Raw genomic sequence first — 24,832 nt, 5'->3', positions numbered from 1 at the left:
CCCAGTGTGATGGTATTTGGAGGTCACAACTTTGGGATGTGATTAGATCATGACAGTAGGGCCCTTATGAGCGGGATTAGTGCCCTTTTAAAAAAGACCGAGAGAGCTCCTTTGTCTCTTTTTCCATGTGAGGAGCCAGCAAAGAAGATGGTCTTCTAGGAGCCAGGAAGCAGCCCCTTACCGGACACCAAGTCTGCCAGTGCATTGATCTTGGATTCCCAAGCTCCCAGAACTACATTTCTTTGTTTAGAAGACACTTAGGATGTGGGCTTCTGTGTGTCTCTACTGTGGATCCTATTTCATAGTAGGGACATGTCTGTGAAAGTTCATGAGATCCTGGATGCTTAAAGATGCAGAGGGACCTTCATACCATCTTTTCCACATGTCTCCCTAACATTAGGTTTCCTTCTTAAAAATATTCCTGATATTAATTTACCCTCTGGGTGCTTCTAGGCATCGAAGATACCAGAAATGAGTCCCCCTTTGGGGAACACAAAATGTAAAAAATCGCTTCTTGAAATTAATAGTTTCTTCCAGTAGAATTTTACACAATATAAATTTCCTTGAAACCTGAGTGTGATCAGAGTTCTGAGAACCAAATCACAGTTGACTTTTGAACAATGTGGGGGTGAGGGGCACTGACCCCTCCCTCCATGAAGTTGAAAAATCTCTGTGTTACTTTCAACTTCCTGGAAGCTTAACTGCTGATAGCTCACTGTTGACTGGAAGCCTTCCCAATAATATAAAGAATTGATTAACACATATTTTGAATGCTCTATGTATCATGTACTGCATTATTACAATAAAGCAAGGTGGAGGAAAGGAAATCATAAAGAAGAGAAAATATGTTTATACGTCTTGTACTCTATTTGTTGAAAAATAATCTGCATGAAAGTGCACTGAGCAGCTCACACTCATGCTGTTCAAGGCTCAGCTGTACAGTCCATGGACCAGGGTCCATCTGGCTTCAGGAGTATGGTGATTGGAATCAGTCACAATCCCAGTCTGAGCAGCAGAAGTATGGTTAATACAATGAGGAACAGGTGGTGTGATCAAGAGACCATCTTCCCTTCCTAAGCATGTCAGGGAACATTTCACCAGGGAAATACACCTGTGCTCAGACAGAGTAGGACTGTTCATGAGGAGCTGGAAGAAAGAGGCATGGAGAGGTAGAGAATGAGGAGGAGTGAATATTGCCATGCTTTGGGTGTGAGACCCCAGCAGTGGGAGAGGAGACTGAGGAGCTAGCCCCGGCACAGCCCAGGATTGGGTGAGGACTTTGCACCTTGCTCCGTGGCTTCTCTGCAGAGGCAGGAGTGCATGGGGAGACTGGTGGTACCCAGGTCAGTGAAGAGGCTTGAGCAGTTGCTTAAGGTGACAGTTCTCAAATTTTCAAGTAGTTGTGCTTCAGGCTGTTAGTCCCTCCAGTAGAATTTTGTCCAGTGTGGGGGTAGGACCTTTGAAGATTTTCCCAGGCTCTGTGGGTAAGTCTGAAGCACCCCAGGTTTTGAAAACACTGGTTCAGAGGAATGACGAGGGAGTGAGAAAGAGAGGAGGGCCTTGATTAAGAGGTACTAGAAAGTGAGATGGTGACTCCTCTTGGTGACCAACCATCTGTAAGGCTTGAGAATGTGGGAGGATTCTGGTTTGAGCAAGTTCAAACATGACATCAATGTCAGGCTCCTACATGGCAACAGGGAGTAGGAGATCTATGGGAGTAAAATGGGAGGTTTAGCTATAGAGAGAAGGCCAACTTACTGTCAAGAAATACCCATTTTTATCATCTAGAAATAACATTAACTTTGGGAGGTTATGGTTCTGTCCATTCAAATATTGCTGATAATAGTGAAATACTTTCACCTTGTTGTTCATATTCTTTTCAAAGAGCGTATTTTGCTCACATTTGTTAGGCACTAAGATTTGTTGCATGCCAGTGACATAGTGTGATGACTTTTAGGCTAGATGTTATTATCGTTCTGCAGACGATGGGACCGAAGCTCAGAGAGGTTAGTTGATTTCCCTAAGGTCATCTTAGTCAGGAACCAGGTAGAGCCAGGATTCAAAACTCCTGACTTTGCCAAGGCCAGTTTTCCCTTGAACCTCGGTCTCTCATAGCCAGAATGGTGGGATTTTTTTTCCCCCCTGTCATTTATAAATGGTAAATGTGGCGTCCAGACAAAGTGTGATTTGCCCAAGATCTTAAGCTGGTAAGTACAGAGCGGGGATGAGAATCCAGGTGTCACTTCCTGGCCACTGCTCTTTTCACTCAAACTTCTTGCTTTCCAGATGACTGAGTTTATTTTCCTACTTGTTTCATGTACAGTTGGACCTTTCCCTCTCAAATAGGAAGAGTTAAGAGAATTATGAATGTCATTTTGAAGGACAGAAACACTGTCTGAGAAGCAAAACTAATTTTCAAATCTCATTTGTTTCGGAGCAATGTATGACAGTACATTTTCAGCCTGTGCATGAATTTTTTTTTTTTATTAGGAACCTGACTTTCATGATGATGATAGAAACATGGAAATAACTCCAGGAGAAAAGGTGCTTCGGAATACCAAAGAGCAACGGGATCAGCAAAACCGGCTGAGGGAGATCGATGACCGACTGAGGAAACTGAAGGAAAATGTGGTAAGTCTTCTTTTTAATTTCAGTTTTAATTGTCCTCAGCAATCGTCTTAAAAAAAGCTTCCAGTTTCCTTGGACTGTTTTATGACTGGTTTTATATTTGTTAAGTCTGTCAAGAAAACTGACATGGGAGTTTGTCACAATTTGAGTAAAAAATATGATTCATAGAACTTAATGTAATATTATACATACTTTATGTGATGTAATAAACCTGTGAAATACTACGTGAGGTCAGAATAATGATCTACACACCTAATATTCTGTACCTGATGGTGACAAAAATGTTTTTTTTTAATGGAAAAAAATTGGTAGTCATTCTCCATAAAATGATCTTTATATATTGAATGTACAGCTTAAATTCTCCCACTTTTTGATCATAATTCATAATATATTGTTACTCAATTTAAATATGTTCTAAATCCGTCTTGTGCCTATCTCCTGTTTTAAGAGCTTGTCATGTAAAAACATTATTGCTGATGAGAGAAAACTCTTAAATCAACTAAATTGTGAGCTGGTTGATATTCTGATCCTATCAGAAAGTCTCCATAATGTTATGATTTTCCAGCTACCCAGAGGATGCTTCCAACTGAATCCTTGGCTTTTACCTAAAATGAAACATGACAAGGCTCAACTTGTGACTCTCCCTACATCCTCTCTCCCAGGGCTGGTCTTGTCACAAATGCCAGCAGCACCTCCTTTCTGTCTCCTACTAAATCCTATTATCTTGGGTGATCTTCAAGCCTCATTAAGTTTTAACCACTATGACTAATTTGCTGTCATATCTTGCCACCGTTCTTTATGACTCTGAAAATCTTCTCTCTTTTGTCCTGGCGTGTATCACCCTTCTGTCAGCATTGTCACCTCCTGTCTAGCCACTTAAACCTGGTCAGTCGCTTCTCTCATTATTCCATTTTATATGCTGTTGCATGGGTGTAACCATCAGGTAAGTGATTTTGATTAAATTCTGATCTCCTTAGAGCTCTCCCAGAGCGTGCACTGATCCCGATGGAGATTCCCCCCCTCTGCTCATGTGTAGCTGAATTGCTCTGAACCATTCACCAGCCATGGACAGCAGCCCTGACGCGGAGCCTAAGAGGGTAGGCAGGTTACCTCATGAGGGCCAGACAGCAGATCGAAGGGGACCGAATGCATTGTACTTCTCTTTAACATTCATTTTTATTTACTTTTCATGGGAAATGAAATGAGAATTATATCAGGGACTCCTCCATTTTTATCTTCTGAGGGATTTTTTTCTCCTTGGGGCTATTGATACAGGGAAGAAGTAGAGGAAGTAAGAATGGTTAGGGAGTGTAAAGAGGCTCTTGGCCAATAGTTGTGGTGGTAGTGACGGGGCACTGCCAACTTGGTAAATACGGTGTTTGTGGCTTGACTGGTTTTGAAAACCCTGGGCACTTCTCATCCCGTACCTGTCAATCCAAGGCAGGCAAAGCCTGTCATTCTCCATATTTCAGCTCTCCTGATTTCTGACCATTTGTTATATGCCTTGGACATATATCCATTATTTTCTGCTTTGTCTCTGCTATTATGTAATTTTGGATGCAAAACCTGGATCCTTTAGGAAATCTTACATTTTTTTCCCGGTGTCATATGAAAGTTGGCTAGACTTACAGAGATATGGTAAATATCAAGAGTTGGTTGTTACCTAAGTGGGAAAGAATAATACGCATAAGTAGAGAAGAGCAAGTACTGTGTGCCTACCAGTGGTAGTAGGCACTGGTCCAAGTATATTATAACTTACTATGTAGTCTTTATTAGCACTCTTGAGGTCAATATTACTATCCTCACTTTCCACACGAGGAAATAGAAGTTGAGTAAATTACTCAAGCAAATGTAGCTACTAAGTGGAAGAGACAGGATCCAAATGATCATCCTTTTTAAAATAAGATTTATTTATTTATTTGACAGAAATCACAAGTAGGCAGAGAAGCAGGCAGAGAGAGAAGGGGAAGCAGGCTCCCTGCTGAGCAGAGAGCCTGACTCGGGGCTTGATCCCAGGACTCCGAGACCATGACCTGAGCTGAAGGCAGAGGTTCAACCCACTGAACCACCTAGTCACCCCTAAATGATCATCTTTTAACAACTATCTTCTTTTACAGTCAACACTTGGAGAAACTGGTATGATAAAGGTGTATGAGTATTGATCTGTATCATCTTTATGTTTTAATTGCTTAGCGTTTCACGATACCCTGTGGATCACATTGCGTACCACGTGTGTGTACTTTTTAGGGAAGATACTACTCTGTAAGGCCCAGTGTACCTCAGAGATTTCTAGGTATTTTGTGGATGGGGAATCTGGAGACTTGAGTCCTTGTTTCAAGGTTGTCAGTGGCCTGATATGTCAACTTGATAAATCACTTTTTCCTCTTAGAGTCTTGGTTTTCTTACTTTAAAATCAAGGGAGTAGGGCTAGAGGGCCTTTGTCCTTTGGCCTGTGATTGCTGGCATATTTTTTTGGCAAAAAATGATGTTATTGGTAGTATATAAAGTTTAGCGTGTATGCTTGATAACTGGTATTAATTGGTTTAAATATTCTATTGAAAGTTACTTTTGGAAGTTCAGTAAAACTTTTTAGGAGAATGTGAGATTGTCTTCCGTGTATAGAAAAAAGTTAGCCTGCTACCTATAGACCAAAGAGTATGTTCTCTGAACGATACCTTCTAGAAATGGCTAATTTTGCAATTTTGCCTTATTTTTCTTATTATGAGAGAATATTGTTTCAAGATCACTGGGTAAAAGCAATAATCTCTGGCCATGAACTGGTGATTTAGGGATAAAATTCATACTCAGTTTTAGGGATGCACTGGGCAAGGAGCGAAAGAAGGGGCAGCGTAGGAGCCCTGGGGATAGTCCTGGAACCACCTGAGTCCCAGGATTGATTTGCCCATAAAAGTTGGAAAAGTGACTTAATTCTGAGGCTGTGAATGCACGTGTGCCTTTGTCAAGATTGACTGAGGAAGTGGGATCCGGGTTAGTCTGAAGGAGGTGGTGGTATTGGTGTCATTAGAACCAGCTGTCAGGAACTAGGGAAGGCAGGCACAGTGGGATGAGGTTGAGGCTCGCAAGCGAGAGGGGAGCTCTAGCGGGCCAACAGGAGTCCCAAATACCAGCGGTGTAAGTAGAGGAAGGGTGAGCTGTGGCTGCTGGAAGCAGCATATGTGGAAAAAATCTTCAGAATTCGCTCGCTATGAGTCAGCAATGGTATGGAGCCGATATGCTGCCTGTATGGGAGAGGCGAGCAAAATGGATCTTATGGATAGTAGAGGACAAGGATGAGGAAGAGATTTAAAAGCAGGTCCTATGAAGGATTGTTGGTGGGACTGAGTGTATTTATTTAGCTTGGTGAAGAAGAGGGGTGTGTGTGTGTGTGTGTGTGTGTGTGTGTGTGTTGTGGGGAACGAGGGGATGGTTTAGTCTAAAACTACACAACATCCCTCTCCTAAGGATATCTAAAGGACTACTATTTGAAGTATTAGTCTTAATCTTTGACAGTTTAGCTAAAAAACATGGTGATTGGGGGTCCATGAAGAGAGAGATTTCTGATAAGTATTAAGGAAGAGTTAGCATGATTCAGGATTGGTCTCTGGGATTGATCTGTCTGGGGCAAGGTTTTCGAGGCTGGAGTGAGTAGAGAGGGTTTCAGTATACAAAGGGTGGCTGGGTGGTTTGGTCCAGCACATGCAGGCAGCTTGCGCATGGCAAGTGTGGAGGAGGCGCTGTGCTTTGAGCTCTTTGTCCCACATGATGGGGAGAATTTGTGCTCAGTCACTCATCTCTTGCCTGGTTGGTTCCCGTGGGCTGAGGAGTACTGCTGTGACCATGGATAAAAGCGTTCTTTATCAGGCTAACTACTTGTATGGAGATAATTTGAGATGATAGAATCAAGAGAAAATGAAAATAGCTGTATTCATAGAATAAGCAACACAAGACAGAACCTGCAGATGACCTCTTTTTTGCGTACGATGGGCGCTGGTCCCTGTCCCCTGATTTACCTGTCTAGCTCAAAGAGTCACTTTCTGCTGTTTTAGGTGCTCTACAGGCTTCTCTGCCCCTTCACTCTTTGAAACCCACTCTGCTTTTATTTCCTCCCTGGGTTCTAGTTCGGCTCTGTAAGTTTCTGTACATGGGACATAGTGGTAATGGAATACTATGCAGCCATCAAAAGAAATGAAATCTTGCCATTTGCGACAACATGGATGGAACTAGAGCATATCATGCTTAGCGAAATAAGTCAAGCAGAGAAAGACAACTATCATATGATCTCCCTGATATGAGGAAGTGGTGATGCAACATGGGGGCTTAAGTGGGTAGGAGAAGAATCAATGAAACAAGATGGGATTGGGAGGGAGAGAAACCATAAGTGACTCTTAATCTCACAAAACAAACTGAGGGTTGCTGGGGGGAGGGGGTTTGGGAGAACGGGGTGGGATTATGGACATTGGGGAGGGTATGTGCTTTGGTGAGTGCTGTGAAGTGTGTAAACCTGGTAATTCACAGACCTGTACCCCTGGGGATAAAAATATATGTTTATAAAAAAAAAAAAAAGAACCAGACACTGAAGCAGCCTGTTTGGATTTGAATCTCAAACTCTGCACTTCCTAGTTGTGTGACCTTGGACAGGTCTCTTGACCTCTCTGCTTTAGTTCCTTGATCAGTAGAATGGGATAGTTGTAATGAATGCCTACCTTATAGGCCATTACGAAGATTAAATTCATCTTAATTCATGTAAAGTGCTTCAAACAGGGTTTGGCACATTTTGAGCGCTATAGAAATGTTTATTATTAGTATTGTTACTCTTATTATTAACATTATTAAGGTGGCATTTACATATGCTTGTTTCTATGGTGATGAGGAGGGGTATAGTGGAAAGGATGAGGTTGAAGATGGCGGTGTACAACTTAGAGAAGGATCAAGATGCCCCTTTTCTGACTGAGGATGAAAGGAGAGAAGGATGAGCCTAGAAAGGTAGGTTTGGAGCTGAAGAATAAGTGAGAGAGGTCATGTTCTTGCATGTTCTCTATCTAGTCTGTGAATTAGAGATGAAAGCATATGACTGGAATGAGAGGGCAGAGTAGGGATGGGGCCTTGAAGCAGGGTGGGGAAGGATTGAAGTAGATGGTGTGAGGACGAGAGGGGAGCAACGGTGAACCAGGAGGACAGCCCGGCTGAGTTTGGAACCCTAGCTAGGACAGGGAGCCAGCCCGCGGGGCTTGGGGTCATCTCTGACAGGCCTCGGCAGTCCAGCGGGAGCGGAAGAAATGGGTCCAGAGATGAGGCAGGGGCGAGGAGAGGTTGAGTGATTGCAATGCAAGACCAGGGAAGCAAGGGGGTTGGTGGTGCCTGTGAGACCATACCGGAAATGGAGAAAGGAGACAAACGTAACATGGCTGCCTCAGGTAGCGGTGGGGATCTCTTTGCCCTTCTTCAACCTGGTTTCATAACTTATTATTGTAAACATACACCAGAATGGCAGACAGCTATCAGAAGAAATGAGGTAGATCTATGTATCCTGGAAAGATGTCTGTGATACAGTCTGTTGTTTAAGACAATAGTATGATTCCATTTTTATTTAAAAAATCATAGAAAAATGCTGGGATAATATATAACAAATGCTAAGCAGTGATTACTTTTAGTAGAGATGGGATGGATGGGGAGGTGATAAAACTTTTTATAACAGACTATTTAAAGGGAAAAGTGAGTTGGGATTATGGATGCTTTTTATACCTTTTCTCATACTTTTCTCTATATCTAGACTTTCCATAATGTACATGTATTGCATTTATAAATAGAAACAATATTTCAAAATATGTAAAACATTGATATATATGAAGGATCATTACTTATTGTCTTCATGGATTTAGGAAATTAGAGTGAGTCATCATAAAGAATTATGTTCAGCCTTACCCGTACTTAAAATTCATATTCAGGGCACCTGGGTGGTTCAGTCAGTTAAGCATCTGTTTTCGTCTTGGGTTATGATCCCAGAGTCATGGAATAGATCCCCACATTGGGCTCCTTGCTCAGTGGGGAGTCTTCTCCCTCGCCTTCTGGCCCTCCCTGCTGCTTTTGCTCTCTCTTTCTCTCTCTCTGTCTCAAAAAAATAAATAAAATCTTTTAAAAAATTAAAAAAAATTCATATTCAAACAATCTTTAGGCCCTAAATACACTTACCAGAGCAGCAAAGATAATGATAAGTATAATTATGTCATATTGGGAGTGGTATGGAGGTAGAAGCAGCAATATTTGAACAGTATCAAAATATTAGCTATTTTATTTATGGTGAAGAAACATTTTTTTAATTAAAAAACTTAAAAAATTTTAAATTCCAGTGTAGTTAACATACAGTGTAATATTAGTTTCAGGTGTGCACTGTAGTGTGGAATCACTCAGTATTCATCACAAGTGCACGCGTTAGTCCCCTTCACCTATTTCACCCACCCCCCACCCACCTCTGGTAACCACTGGTTTGTTCTCGATAATTAAGAATCTGTTTCTTGGGGTGCCTGAATGGTTCAGTCTGTTGAGCATCTGACTTCAGCTCAGGTCATGATCCTGGCGTCCTGGGATTGAACCCTGCATTAGGCTCTCCGCTCAGGGGCGAGTCTGCTTCTCCCTCTTCCTCTGTGATTTCTCTCAGGTTCACTGTCTCTCAGATAAATAAATAAAATCTTAAAAAAAAAAAAGAGAGAGGGAATCTGATTCTTGGTTTGTCTGTCTCCCTCTCCCTCTCTCTTTTTTTTCTTTGCTTATTTGTTTTGTTTCTTCAGTGCCCCATATGACTAACACCATAAAGTCTTTGTCTTTCTCTGGCTGACTTCTTTCACTTAGCGTAATGCTCTCTAGCTCCATCCGCGTTGTTGCAGATAGCAGAATTTCATTCTTTTTTTTTATGGCTGAATAATACTTCATTGTGTATATATACCCCATCTTCTTTATCCATTCAGCTATTTATACACACTTGGGTTGTTTCCATAATTTGGCTATTGTGAATAATGCTGCTATGTTTGTAACGTAGGGCTGCATGTGTCCCTTTGAATTAGTGTTTTTGTGTTTTTGGAGTAAATACCTCATTATTGGAAGCTTGTTAAATTGGTTATTTTTCCCCTGAAAAGCAATTGGTCAACTGTTGACCTGTGACATTATTTTTATTTCTGATCTACACAATTCCACTTTTAGGAACATATACAAAGAAATAACAGCTAAAAGGAACCAAACTAAACAAAGTAAGAAGCAACTTAAATGCTCTCAAATAGAATGTCAAAGCAATTTATACATGGTCCTACCCATTTAATACAATAGTAAGGTAATAAAAATGACGAGTACCTGGATTTTGTCAACAAAGGAATTTTAGTTGGAAATGAGTGATCTGAACAAAAAGATAAAAATTCTAGATAGATTATAAGTATCAACTTAACTATATAATATATATAATTGTATAACATTATATATATATTATATGTGTATATATATGCACACACTGACAACAATCTGAAGGGGAATAGAATATAAATAGCTTAGTTCTATTATTTTCCACTTTCTATTAAATTGCCTTTATCCCTGAAGAAAGTGACTAATAACTGAGGTAATTTTATTATTTCCTTGTTTTATTTATATACAACTTAACCCTTTACTATAATGATAGGCTGCTTGAGTAATTTAAATAAATAGTAATAATTCATGTTCAACCTAATTTTCAGAGGTATTGAGTGTTCCATTGTGATAAGACTAAGGGGATTTTTTTTTTCAAATAAAGAACATCTTTAACTTCTAGAATTAGGTAAAAATGCTTTTAGTGAAGTTGCATAATAATTCTAGCTTTCACAAATCAGAAGAATTAAATTTTAGTTTTTGCATTTTCGAAGGAAGAATCAGCAATCTGATCTCATCTCATGGACTCCTTTAATGATAAAATATTCTCAAAGATGTTTTGTTAGTATTGTTAGCAAAAGTTTTCCATGGTTTCAATCATTCTAAATGCATTGACCACACTTTTTAGGTCTTTATAGTGTCTCTTTTGATTCTTAGTTTGAACTTCATTTATTTTTTTCATCATTTGAAGTCTCTACTATTTCTTTCCACATTCTTTCCCTTTTTGGTTTCCTGGAAACCACTGAGCTTGGCCTTGTTTGGTGAACTGCATTGTCATTATTGCATCAAAATGTTTAGCACTCTAAGCCTTGTTGCTGAGCATTGTGGATAAGAATGTGGTTCACAAAGGATGATAAATCCTTGTGTTCTGATTCTTATTTCGACATGCTCTTGCTGTTTAACCTTGTATAAGAATACATGGACCCCAATCAGAAGACTGGAGGGTTTCTTCTGCTCTGTGAATGGTGGAGGGTCTACCTTCAATTACTAAACAGGCCATAGAATCAGAATTATAGAATGTGAGAGCTGAAGGGTCCTTACAGGTCACGTGGGCCAGTCCCATGGATTAGAAACTGAAGTCTTGAATAGCCAACTGATTTTTCCAAGACTCACAGTTAGTGATAGACCTGGGCCAATCCTCAATTCTTTTGACGCTTCAGTCTGTGAGCTTTCTGTTACATTCAGCCGCTCTAAGTCACATCTGCTCAGACGAGCCAATTTTCAGCTAAGATTTGGGGCCACAGACAAATGTGGGCTTCATTCTAAAGCCTTTAAACTCTTACATTTATACATCTTTCCCAAATTTAGTGGAACTCCAAACAAACCTGACATGTTCGTGGTTAAACTGGATGATTAACAACTGTGTTTTGGTATTCATACATTAACTAAGACCTGAGTTGGGAAAGGAATTATGCTTTCTGTTTAGCGTCATTGTTGGGAAGTGTAGAAATTATTTAATCTTTCGTTGTCATTTGTAACAGCTTTTAGGAAGGTAGATGATAACAATGATAATATTGATAGCGGTGATATCATTGACATATACATTATTGGTATTTTTATAGAATGTATATAGACATATACATTATTGGTATTTTTATATAATTTACAGCTTTTACTTTTCCTTCTGTAGGTGTTGGCAGGGTGTGCAATAATGATGCAAAATATTTGGCTGTGAAATTTTGAGAGTGGGATTTGCACTTGAATAAACCTTGAAAAATCCATTCTCAAAATCATAGGCAAAAAGAAACACATTTTGAAACAAGTAAGTAGAGCACAGAATTTTCGGAAGCACATCATCTGATAAAATTTTTTGCAACTGAATAGTATTATTTAATGATTGCAAAACAGCATCTAGCAGTTAGAGGTACATGGTTGGTGTTCCAGAATTGTTCCAGAGTGAATCAATGAGCTAGTAACCACTTTAAAGCTATCAACTATGTGTAGTATTCAAATATGTTGTAGAATAAATTGAAAGCACAATTTAGCTGTATTACTTTGGGAATAAAATATTAGAGGTAATTGGATTTTTTTTATTAACTTATTTTGTTTCAACCATCACTTAAAAAACTTATAAGTACATTAATAGATTTCAGTTTCAAATATATTTTGGAACAAGAGAGGATAAATATATATATGCATATGTATATATATATGCCTTGTATTCTGCCTATATAATAAAACATTTTAAAAATTATTCAGGATATTTTCTTCTGGATTATGATTTTTAACATGTATTATAATAATGCAGACTTGATCTCATCATAGAAGTGTAGGTATTGTGCTGTTTCTGAATGATAATGTACAAGTCTTGAATGTCATCTTAAAAATGAAAATTTTGGTGGCAATCTTGTTTTAGAATATTACCCGATTTTATTTATTTATATTTTTTTATTAAAGATTTTACTTATTTATTTGTCAGAGAGAGAGAGAGAGATCACAAGTAGGCAGAGAGGCAGGCAGAGGCAGAGGGAGAAGCAGGCTCCCTGCTGAACAAGGAGCCTGATACGGGACTCGATCCCAGGATGCTGGGATCATGACCTGAGACGAAGGCAGCCGCTTAACCAACTGAGCCACTGAGGCGTCCCTAATATTACCCAATTTTACAAAGCTTTGTTTTTTAAAATTTTTAAAAAGTTTATTAACATATAATGTATTATTTGTTTCAGGGGTTCAGGTCTGTGAATCATCAGTCTTACACAATTCACAGCACTCACAATAGCACATGCCCTACCCAATGTCCATAACCTAGCCACCCTATCCCTCCTACCCCAGCAACCCTCAGTTTGTTTCCTGGGATTAAGAGTCTCTTATAGCTTGTCCCCCTTCCAAGTCCCATCTTGTTTCATTTTCCCCTCCCTTCCCCCCACAACCCCCTGCCCTGCCTTTCAAATTCTTCATATCAGAGAGATCATATGATAAGTGTCTTTCTCTGGTTGACTTATTTCGCTTAGCCTAATACCCTCCAGTTCCGTCCATGTCATTGCAAATGGCAGGATTTCATTTTTGATGGCTGCATAGTATTCCATCATATGTGTGTGTGTGTGTGTGTGTGTGTGTGTGTGTGTGTATAAATATATCATGTCTTCTTTAACCATTCATCTGTTGATTAACATCTAGGCTCTTTCCATAGTTTGGCTATTGTGGACATTGCTGAAAAAACTTTATTGTTGAGCAGAATCTCTAGAATTAGATATAAGGCTAGTTAGATTTTAACACAATTCACTGTTTACATTCTAAATTAGTTTCCAAGGCTCATTGGTTGAGGCCCTAGATGTGGTTATATGGAATGAATGCATGCATATACATCAATAAAGAAACAATAATATCTTATTAAAGGAAAGAAATAGAATTTTATAAAGTTAAATAAGTATTGTAAAGATTATAATATGCCACATACACACATTTAACCAGTATAGTGTGTACTTACATAAAATTAGAATGCATAAATAATTAAAACTTATGACACTTTGGGAGGTTAAAATTAAGCCTATTACTTAGTTGTTAACATGTGGTAGTAATACTATTTAATTTCTTTTCCAATACTTGAGGTCATTTTTAGTATCATTTAGTGTAATAAATTCTTGAATAGATTCCCAGTGGGAATGATGAATTCCCAGTGGAGATGTTGTTTGTATTCATAGTTTGTCTTTAATCCTTTCATTTTTTTCTTAACCAGCTACAGTCAGATTATTTTTTGTTTGTTTGTTTTTTATTTTGTTTTGTTTTTAAACAGACCTTCAGGATTCTAGATCTGCTTCTTGTTATGGTCTGAGGCTGTCTCTGTCCAAAACAGGGGTTATCTGAAGCAGTGATTTTAATGTGGATGGTCAAACAACTGTTTGTTATTGGTGGGGGTAAGGAACTTTTACCAGAATGTAAGTTCATGTACTCCTTACTTCATTGAGAAAAGCTTGCTTGGTGAATCAGTTGATTTAAATTCTGGCATAGCTTCTTGTTGCATAGCAGACCTGCAACAAACAGTTTGAGGGCCAGCCCTGGTCAGCAGGCCACACTTTGAGGAGCGCTGAGTGAAGGCCTGTTCCCGATCTCTGATGCCCATGGTTCTGAGCAACCAATCTCCTAGAACTTAGTCACCAAATGTGGCTGGCTTCTCCTTTCTTTACCTTCCCTTTGTGTCTTCTGGACCTGTGTTCTGACTAGATAGTGATGTCTTGATATCATCTCTGGGTTCTGCCCTTGTCTTTGTTTTTTAGCTCTTTGGCTCATATATATTACACGGAACTATAGAAACCTTCATCTGTAGTTTACTGGGTCCAGAGATTATCTTTATCTATTAAATTCTTGTTCTCTATACACCCATCAGGATAGCTAGAATAAAAAGTACAAGGAGCAAAATAAATAAAAAATTAAAAATTAAAAAGAAAACATAAAAAGTAACAAGTATTTGTGATGTGGAGAAAAAGGAAATCTTATGCAATGTTGGTAGGAATGCAAACTGGTGCAACCACTGTGGAAAATAGTATGGAAGTTCCTCAAAGAATTAAAAATAGAATTATCATATGATCTAATAATTCTATTACTGGGTAGTTACTTAAAGAAAATGAAAACACTAATTCAAAAAGTTATATGTACCCTATATGTTTATTGCAGCATTATTTACAATAGCCAAGATATGGAAGCAACCCAAGTGTTCATCCATAGATGAATGGATAAAGAAGTTGTGGTCTGTATACACAATGGAATATTACTCAGCCACGAAGAATGAGCTCTTTCCATTTGTGACAACATGGATGGATCTGGAATATATAATGCTGAGTGAAATAAGTCAATCAGAGCAAGACAAATACCATATGATTTCATTCATATGTGGCATTTAAGAAACAGGACAAATGAACAAAGGAAAAAGAGACAACAAAAAGACTCTTAACTATAGAGAACAAACTGGTGGTTATCAGAGGGAAGGTGGATGAAGGAAGGGTGAAGTAGGTAAAGGGGATTAGAGTACACTCAGCATAATGAGCACTGAGTAATGTGTAAAATTGTTGAATCACCATATTGTACACCTAAAACTAATATATTATATGGTAATTATACTTAAAAAAAATTCACATTCTCAACATTCTGCCTTATTAACATGATACCATTGGCTACTGACACTAGATGCTAATGTTTTAGGAAAAAACATATATGATTCTTTAAAAACTGCCTATAAAATTTGACATGAAAGTCCTTTTTTTTTTTAAACTGGAAGTTCTATTTTAGTTTTTAAAAAAGATTTTATTTATTTGAAAGAGAGAGAGAGAGCGCACACATGAGCAGGGAGAAGGGCAAAGGGAGAGGCAGAGTCCCCACTGAATAGAGAGCCCAATGTGGGACTCCATCCCAGGACCCTGGAATCATGACCTGAGCTGAAGGCAGTCACTTAACTGAGCCACCCAGGCACCTCTGAAAGGTCTATTTTAAAGACTTTTATCTATTTATTTGACAGAGAGAGACAGGGTGAGAAGGAACACAAGCAGGGGGAGTGTCAGAGGGAGAAGCAGGCTCCCCACCAAGCAGGGAGCCCGATGTGGAGCCAGAGTCCAGGACCCTGGGATCATGCCCCGAGCCAAAGGCAGACGCCCAATGACTGAGCCACCCACACACCCTGAAAGGTCTATTTTAAAAACGTAATTTAATGTTGATTTCTGGTCAAGATCATGTATTAATCTAAGTTTATACTTACCTTGGCTCTAACTATAAAAAATTTACGAAAACAGCATAAGAATAAAGCAAGATGTATATCTCGATGGAATGCACTAGAACACATGTGAAATGCAGTAGAAACACAAAACTTAGCTGACCTGGAGCCGGAAGTCTGACTGATGTGAGGTCAAAATGATCTGTGTGAGGCCAGGGACCAGAAGCAGACTCCGGTGTGGAACTGGCATTTCTGTGGCCATGGCAGCAAGTTAGAGAAGCTCAAACTGAGAAATACTGCTGAGGACTGTGAATTACATATAGCTTCATGGGAGAGTCCTACTTCTAGCTATATGGCAGACTAGATATTAGAGAAGCCCCTCTTAGTAAAGGAAACCTAAAAATGGTACAAGATGTATTTGTTTTTAAAGTAATTTTTGAAGCATGAATGAGCTGGCAGAAAAGGGAATTCCTCGGGGGACAAAAATGACAAGATAAGTGAGGGGTAAGTGACTGCTGGAGCCAGCACTTGTCCCTGAGGTATCTATTGATCTTCAATGGCCTGAAGCCTGGGTTTCAACAGACTGTGTGTAGGGGGCCAAGGAGGCAGGGCCCGAGGCTGAGGAGGTCAGATCAGAACTCCCACACAGAGTCGTTTCACCAAATTGTTAAAACCTCAGTGAATGAACTAGAAAAAAAACCTTCTGTGGAGAGAGTTTTGTGTCTTTGCTTTGGTTGTGTGTGGAATGGAGAAAAATTCTCCCATGAGAATTCCTAACGACAAGCCTGCATGAAGGTAGGTTTTGAGTTTGAGTTCACACTACTTATAGGGTTCGAAAAACCTCAAGTTGAATGCTTAGCTGAAAGTGGTCTTAGGTTGGCAGTACTCCTGGTTTCTGGTTGAAGGAAAAGGAAGTCTCTTTGGAAGAACACAGTTTAAATCTAGACTTAAATAGTTCCCACAAATAAAGTGTAAGGACCACAAGTTCACAATAAAGAGCTCCCCCCTCCCCAAATGCCTAGGGAAATAAGCCATCACAAGCAAGAGTTAATAGAAAAAACACACACATAGAATCAGTTTCACACAGACTGCAGTTTGGAACGGACTATTTCGGAATGTAAAATAAGTCTGCTTCACATATTTAAAGAAATAAAAGGGGCTTTTGAAAGTACGGTGAAGGAAGATTTGAAATGGAACCAATGAAATGAAAATATAATGAAAGTGGAAATTCTTGGAGTTAGACCTTCCCTGATCCCTATACAGGATTCTGGCATTTACGCTTATTTTCCCTCTCATTTTTCTGTAACTTTTCTAAAGCTTTCCATCAACCCTATAATGAGAGAGAACATGGCCAATAGCTTCAAATCAGCTAGAGAAAAAAATTCTAGAACTGCACATCTGCCTCTGAACCACAGGGCAGAAGAAAGAAAAAGAGATACAGTATAATCACATACAACGTACATTTGTAAGACTACATCTTTGAATAAGGCAGACTTCCCCCCACCCCGTTTATCTGCCTTCTCTTTTAGAGAAGTTTTTTAGCTTTTTAAAGCATTAGCTCTTATGACTTGTAATTTTTACATTAAACAGTTTCTTAATTGAAATACATACCAGATTTAATAAAGAACTGTGTTCCCTGATACATTACGTTTTTAAAAAAATAGACTTGATTTTTTAGAATAGTACTAAGATTACAGAAAATAATGTGCAGAAAGTACAGAGTTCCTATACAATCATCTCAACTACCTCTAGTATTAACATCTTGCATTAGTGTGGTTCATTTGCTACAGTGGATGACCAATACTGATACCATTAACTACTGCTTACTTAAATTTGGTGGGGGGGGGCAATGGGCTACATAGTAGAATAGTGAATGCCTGTGTAGACATTTGTGAGTCATCTTTCTTCCATGCTCAAAGCCATCCATTCAGATATATTTTAATAGTTTTCTCTGGACCTCCAAATGGAAAGTAATGGGCTTATTATTTTAAGTGTCATAATTCATGATCGGATTTAAAAAACTATGGTGGTAACTGATGTTGCAAGGTTAAATTGTTTTGTCAAATAAAAAATCCAGATTTAATTAAATGCAAACAAATTTCTGTGTATTTAGTATGTAGAAAAATCTCTCTCAAAGTTGGGGTATAGAGTTAAGCTTTTGATCCAGGGGAGAGCATAAGAATAGTAAACAAATATGATAACATAAAGCAGAATAAAACCAGTGACAGGTAACAAAAAAATACTGTGTTCGTTCAAATTAGAGAATGATTATAGTGAAGAGATCCGGAAGTCTTTGTGGAAAATGTGAAATCTGAGTTGAAAACTTGAAGAATGGGGAGGGTTTCACTCTGTGTAATGGGGCATAGGCCATAGAGAAAGAAGAGATTTTGTGGAAAAGGGCCAGATGTGGGAAAGCTTGGGCCATTTTAGGGAACAGAAAACAAAATCAGCATTTATGGACTAAATTGTATCAAATTTTGACTTTATGCTAATTATGCAAAGATGCACGACATTTTAGAAACTTGAATATTGCTGAAGCAAGCATTTGAACCTGGCTTTCTGCAGCACTCTCATTTGGGAGTGAGTCACTTAGTGCCTGCCTCTAGCTCCCGGTTGAGCACCACTGCCAGCACAGCTCTGCTGGTCTCTACCTGGCATCACATGGCCCTGAAACCTGGTGTGGTATTAAAAGTTATTTCTATGTTGGTTAGTAAAAAATGCTCTTCTAGTGGTCAAGAGGAAAAAGACAGTGGTGTCCGGTGACAACAATACTGTACTTTGGATAAATAGAAGAGTGGAATGCTGAATTTGATATTAGATCAGATTGTGATGGGAGTTTGGAACTTTACAGAAGACTGGTCAAAATTCTATTATCAAGGGTCTACTTTTAGGCAAACAAAATTGTAAAAGTAGAATGGAGTCCTATTTATCAGCAAGTTATTGCAGACTGATAAAGTTTTCTGAGCAGTTGTTTGATATGATATGAACTGAGGTTTTATTTATTTATTATTTATTTTTTTAAAGATTTCTTTATTTTAGAGAGAGAGCGAGCGAGAGCATGAATGGGAGGGATAAAGGGAGGGGGAGAGAGAATCCCAAGCAGACCACACTGAGCACAGAGTCTGAGGTGGGACTCTATCCCAGGACCCTGAGATCACCACCCCAGCAGAAACCAAAGAGTCGGACACTCAGTGGACTGTGCCACCCAGGCACTGCTGAACTGAGCTTTTAGAAAAGTCTGTATTGGTATATTGACTAAACTTTTACTATCAACAAAGATAACGCTGAAAGTTGCCATAAGGACTATTTAAACAAGTAAGAGCTCAGTAAAATGAAATGATTCAGGTAATAAAAACTACATTCTCAAGGCTTCAATTTTATTTTTCCAGTTTTGTACTGGAAAAATAGTGGATTGTGTTGGATGTTTCTGTAATCTCAGTCTTTTTAGTATTTTTTTGATCTCTCTAAAAGAATTACAATTGTATCTGTTATAAAAGCTATAGCTATGGTAGACATTACCAGTGGCCTACCCCAAATCTAGTTGCCTGTGTTCCTTACTGATAAAACTCTGGCACAGCCGAGTGCCTTGTTAAGAATACTTGCCCCCCCCCCCCCAAAAAAAAAGAATACTTGCCCTCCCAGATTCCCTTCTATCTAGAGTGGCTCTGTGAACCAGTTCTGGCCAGGGGGATAGACGCAGACACATCCTCATGAAAAGAGAAGGAGAAAGATGCTGACATATGCCTTTTGCCCTTACTCCTTTCCCTTCTTGGCTGGAGTAAAGAAATATTGCGTGGCCCTTTGGAGATCACAGGACAGAGCAGAAGATAGAGGGAGTTGGGCTGGAATGCCATCCTGACGTCACCACCTCAGTCCTTGTCTGCTCACCTCTGACCTCTTCGTATGTTTGTTTGTTTCTTCCTTCTCCTTTCTTTGGGTGAAATAGAGCTGACACACGGTGTCACATTAGTCTCAGGTGTACAGCGCAGCCATTCGACAACTCTGTGCTATGCCGTGCGCACCTCGGTCAGTGCAGCTACCTTCTGCCGATGCTTTGGCAGCACCACTGGGTGGTACCTTTTGCCCCTGCGACTTCCTCATTCCCAACTGGAAGCCTGAACCTCTCGCTGCCCTTTACCCATTTTGCCCATCCCTTCCTCCACCTCCTCTCTCGCAACCATCAGTTTGTTCTTTGTATCGAAGGGTCTAGTTCTGGTTGTTTGCTTGCTTGTTTGTTTGTTTGTTTGATTTTTCAGATTTCATGTATACGTGAAATCATTTGGTATTTGTCTTTGACTTATTCACTTAGCGTTATGCCCTCTAGGTCCATCCATATTGTCACAATAGCAAGAGTTCATTTTTTTTAATGGCTGAGTAATATTCCTTGATATATATCATGGAATACACACACACACACACACACACCCCATATTATATGTGTTTCATATATATATATACACACACACACACATATATACCTATATATATATACACATACCAATATACCACATCTTCTTTATCCATTCATCTATTACTGATCACATGGGTTCCTTCTATGTCTTGGCTATTATAAATAATACTGTAATAAAATAGGGGTACATCTATCTTTTCTTTCTTTCTTTTTTTGTTTTTAAAGATTTTACTTATTTGTCAGAGAGAGCGAGAGAGGGTGCATGAACACAAGCAGGAGGCAGGAGGAGCAGCAGGTAGAGGGAGAAGCAGGTTCCCCACTGAGCAAGGAGACTAATGCAGGACTCAATCCCAGGACCCTGGGATCATGACCTGAACCAAAGGTAGATACTTTACCAACTGAGCCACCCAGGTGTCCTGCATGTATCTTTTCAAATTGTTTTCCCTTCCTTTGGGTAAATAACCCAGGAGTGGCCTTATTGGATCATATGGTAATTCCATTCTTAATTTTTTGAGGAACCTCCATACTGTTTTCCACAGTGGCTGTACCAATTTGCATTTTCACTTAGAGGACATGAGGGTTCCCTTTTCTTCACTTCTTCACCGACACTTGTTATTTCCTGTCTTTCTGGTACCAGCTATTCTGACAGATGTGAGATGACCTCTTAAGTGACTTTGATTGGCACTTTCCTGATGCTTAATTATGTTGCGTGTCTTTCCTGACCTGTTTCTTAAGTTAGACTAACAAACTCAGCTTGGTTATGTCAGGAAGGTCATATGTTTTTTTATTTTTTAATTTTTGATGAAAGCAATTTCAAGCCTACTTCCATCAGGTGTAAAATGGTTAACAGTTCATGCTAATGCACTGGTGAGGCTAATGAGTTTTGCTGGGGAATTGCCCTGGAACTTCAGTGTGTCCATCGGCCTTGTTTGATGTGAGTTTGAACCTCAGAGAAAGTTACACCTTGCACCTACAGAGGCAGACTGTCACCCCTCCCCATTGTTAAAATGTACACGGCAGAGAGCAGAACATCAAGGGGGCAAACACTGATCTCAAGGAGCATAGAGTGTTAAGATTTTTTAAAAAAGATTTTATTTATGCATTTTGAGAGAGAGAGGAAGGGATTGGGGGGCAGATGTAGAGGAAGAAGCAGAATTCCCTCTGAGCAGGGAACGCAACCAGGATCTCCATCCCAGGACTCTGGAATTATGACCTGAGCTGAAGGTAGATGCTTAACCGACTGAGCCACCCAGCTGCCTGCAGAATGCTCAGATTAATGTAGCAGGGGAGCCTCCAGTAAGCACAGGAGTCATTTTGGGGGAAAACGAGTAATTAGCAGCAGGTATTTTATAGAATGTGGGGAAGGGAGCAAACCTTCTGCAAAATGTCACTGGTGAAGACCCATTATTTAAAGAGAATATTGAGTGGTTGCAGAGCTACAGAAATGGTAATAAGAATCCTGAAATGATGAACTAACATTGTAGACCAGCTCTGCCCAAAGAAATACAATGCAAACCACTTATGTACATTTGATCTCATAGTCATTTTAAAAAGGTAAAAAGAAACAGGTGAAATTATATTTAACCCAATATATCCAAAATATTGTTGCTTTTATATGTAATCAGTGTAACATTATTTTATTTATTTATTTATTTGACAGACAGAGATCACAAGTAGGCAGAGATGCAGGCAGAGAGAGAGGTGGGGAGTCAGGCTCCCCGCTGAGCAGAGAGCCTGATGCGGGGCTCGATCCCAGGACCCTGGGATTATGACCCGAGCCGAAGGCAGAGGCTTTAACCCACTGAGCCACCCATGTGCCCTCAATGTACCATTATTAATGAAACATTAGAAGTTTTGAAATCCCACAGGTCTTTTCCATGTAGACCCTAGAGTCTGTGTCATGATCCGGACCAGCCACATTTTAGATGTGTATGCGGCTGGTGACTACTATATGGGACAGGGCAGTTCCAGAGGAGAACAAAGCAATTTATGTGATGATATATTGCTTTAGTCTTAAAAGGTATAAGTTTTCACCAAAATTCTTATTTTCTAGGTTGTAGAAGGAGTCAATTCTCCTAAATTTCTAGGGGAATCTGACAATGGTGAGGAAAAGGTCATATAGAAAGTCTCCACTTATATTTTTAAAGGGAGTCTGACCTGGTTTGTGAGATATGATCTAAAAAAATGATGGCCAAGAAACAAAAATTGAAATAAAAGATTTATTGAAACCACATGTATAGTCTTGGAAACAAAGCTAATACTCTCAATTTCACCTCTTGAATACTTTAAGGAGTAGGAAACTATTTGTGTCTTTTTAGAATTATGCATAATATCTATCTAAAATGATGGGGATTTACTTAACCTGTTTTACCATTCTGCTGTTACAGGCTTTTTTATTCCTCAAATTGGGAAAGATGAGTGAAGACAAACTTGGGGAACATGGGGAAGACTTTATTACTTTATTTTTATAGCTGTTGAACTTGGTATGAACTCAGTTTGTATTTGATTCTAGAAGTTGGAATATCTCAACAGTTTTTCTTTGGGTGTTATTTGCTAATGTGACTATTATTAATCCCAGTTCACTTAATGAATGATGTTATTCTGAAGGGTATCTAATTCTTTACTTTCTTTTTGGTCAACCAGCATCAGATGCTTTACTACCAGTAACAATAGTCCGATGTTTCAGGTCCCACCTCCACTGATGCACCTCTTACAGAAGTACTAGAGAACATTTTCATTTTATTTTATTTTTTAAAATATTTTATTTATTTATTTGACAGAGAGAGAGAGAGATCACAACTAGAGAGGCAGGCAGAGAGAGAGGGTGGGAGAAGCAGGCTCCCAGCCGAGCAGAGAGTCTGATGCGGGGCTCCATCCCAGGACTCCAAGATCATGACCTGAGCTGAAGGCAGAGGCTTAACCCACTGAGCCACCCAGGCGCCCCTAGAGAACATTTTTAAAGGGTCTTATGTGGGCCTGCAAAGACTTTAGCTTTTTTGGTCTACCTAGAGACAAACTTTGTAAAGACAGAGGAATTTCTTGTGCCCAACTAGAAATAACATGACTGCCTCTGAAGATAGGGGAGAACTTGTTAAAAGATTTCTCTGATTATAAAGTAACTATGCATACTTGGTTATGATTTAAATTTAGTTTCATAGTGAAATGGCGTTTTAGAGAATTCAGGCAATCTGAAAAATATAAAGAAAGGAAAAATCACCCATAATATTACCTCCTAGAAGAGTTGATCTGTAATACAATTGTAGTTAACCCTTGGCCATTATCCTGCCTGACATTTTTCCTATTCACACACTCCCCACTTACTCACACCTCCCACCAAAACACACATGCCCTCCTCTCTGTTGTTTGTCATTTTATCAAACTGTGATCATATTCTACATACATTTTATAGCCTGCTCTTTCATTTAACAATACATTATGGGCAGATTCTCATGTTAATTAAGTATGTAACCAAACTTATCATTTTACTTTTTAATTTTTTTCCAACCTCATCATTTTTAAAAAGATTTATTTATTTATTTGAGTGGGGGTGGGGAGGGAGAGGGACAAGCCGACTCCTTGCTGAGAGCAGAGCCTGATGTAGGGCTCAATCTCATGACCCTCGGATCATGACCTGAGCTGAAATCAAGAGTTTCTAGTTTTTTTTTGTCATTATAAACCAAAGTGCAGTGAGCATGCATTTTTTGACCTATTTTCTTAGGATAAATTCCCAAGTGGAATTGCTAAGTCTGAGTATATGTTTAAAGAACTTAGCTATATGTTGCCAGATTACCCTTCAAAGATGCTTAATTTCTGCTTGCACTAACTGTGTGCAACTAACAGAGAGCTATATCTGTGCCAGTATTATTATCATTTAAAAAACATTTGCCAATCAGATAGTTTAAAAATGATATTATTACTTTAATTTGCATTTTTTAATTACTAGTGAATTTGAATATGTTTTTAAATGCTTGTTGGTGGTTTATATTCCTTCCTTGGTGGATTGTCTATTTGTATCTTTGTTTAGTTTTTTATTAAGGTGTTTTACATTTTTAATTGAAAAGCCATCTTTGTATATTTAGAATGTATGCTCTTTGACACATATGTTGCAGATTTTACTGTTTCCAAAATGTTAGTTCTACTTACTGTTTTCCAGTATTTAAAAAATTTGCAAGGTGCTATTTTCTAATTTATTATCATATGGAGTCATTTGTGAGAAATACATGTTGGCTGTTGCAACTTGCTTTGTGTTTCTTGAAAATACCCATCAGAAGTATTTATATCCTTTCATGTCTAAGCCCTGCATCATCTCCAGAGTATGTTTTGAGTAAGTAATGTCAAGGAAATCACCATCTAATTATGTTCTTGCTAAAGTGCCTTGGTACTAGCTTTGAAGTTGGCTGCTAATCTCTTCTTAGCTACATTTCTTTGGATCTATGGTTTAGATAAGCAATGACAAGTAAAAACATAGAAGGCTGTACTTTCTTGAGGGAGTCTGCTTTTAGTATTGTAATTTAATGTTAACAGCTGAGAATTCGCAAACTCGATTTTTATTTTTTTATTTTATTTTTTTTTAAAGATTTTGTTTATTTATTTGACAGGCAGAGATCACAAGTAGGCAGAGAGGCAGGCAGAGAGAGAGAGGAGGAAGCAGGCTCCCCACTGAGCAGAGAGCCCGATGCGGGGCTTGATCCCAGGACCCTGGGATCATGACCTGAGCCGAAGGCAGAGGCTTTAACCCACTGAGCCACCCAGGTGCCCCTATATGT

General features: G+C 39.0%; 1 protein-coding gene across 1 annotated transcript in view; it reads left to right on the top strand.

Moving 5' to 3' along the window:
• Positions 1 to 24,832, top strand: part of FSIP1 (fibrous sheath interacting protein 1) — a 181,387-nt gene that overhangs the window by 58,182 nt on the left and 98,373 nt on the right. The window contains exon 10 of the mRNA XM_059371172.1: positions 2,491 to 2,631. Within this exon, the coding sequence (XP_059227155.1) occupies positions 2,491 to 2,631 (141 nt within the window). The remainder of the gene's footprint in view (positions 1 to 2,490; positions 2,632 to 24,832) is intronic.

Source organism: Mustela nigripes, chromosome 13, assembly GCF_022355385.1.
Source record: "Mustela nigripes isolate SB6536 chromosome 13, MUSNIG.SB6536, whole genome shotgun sequence".
Taxonomy (NCBI): Eukaryota; Metazoa; Chordata; class Mammalia; order Carnivora; family Mustelidae; genus Mustela; species Mustela nigripes.
The sequence above is the reverse complement of the archived record's forward strand: the minus strand, read 5'-3'. Positions and strand labels throughout refer to the sequence as shown.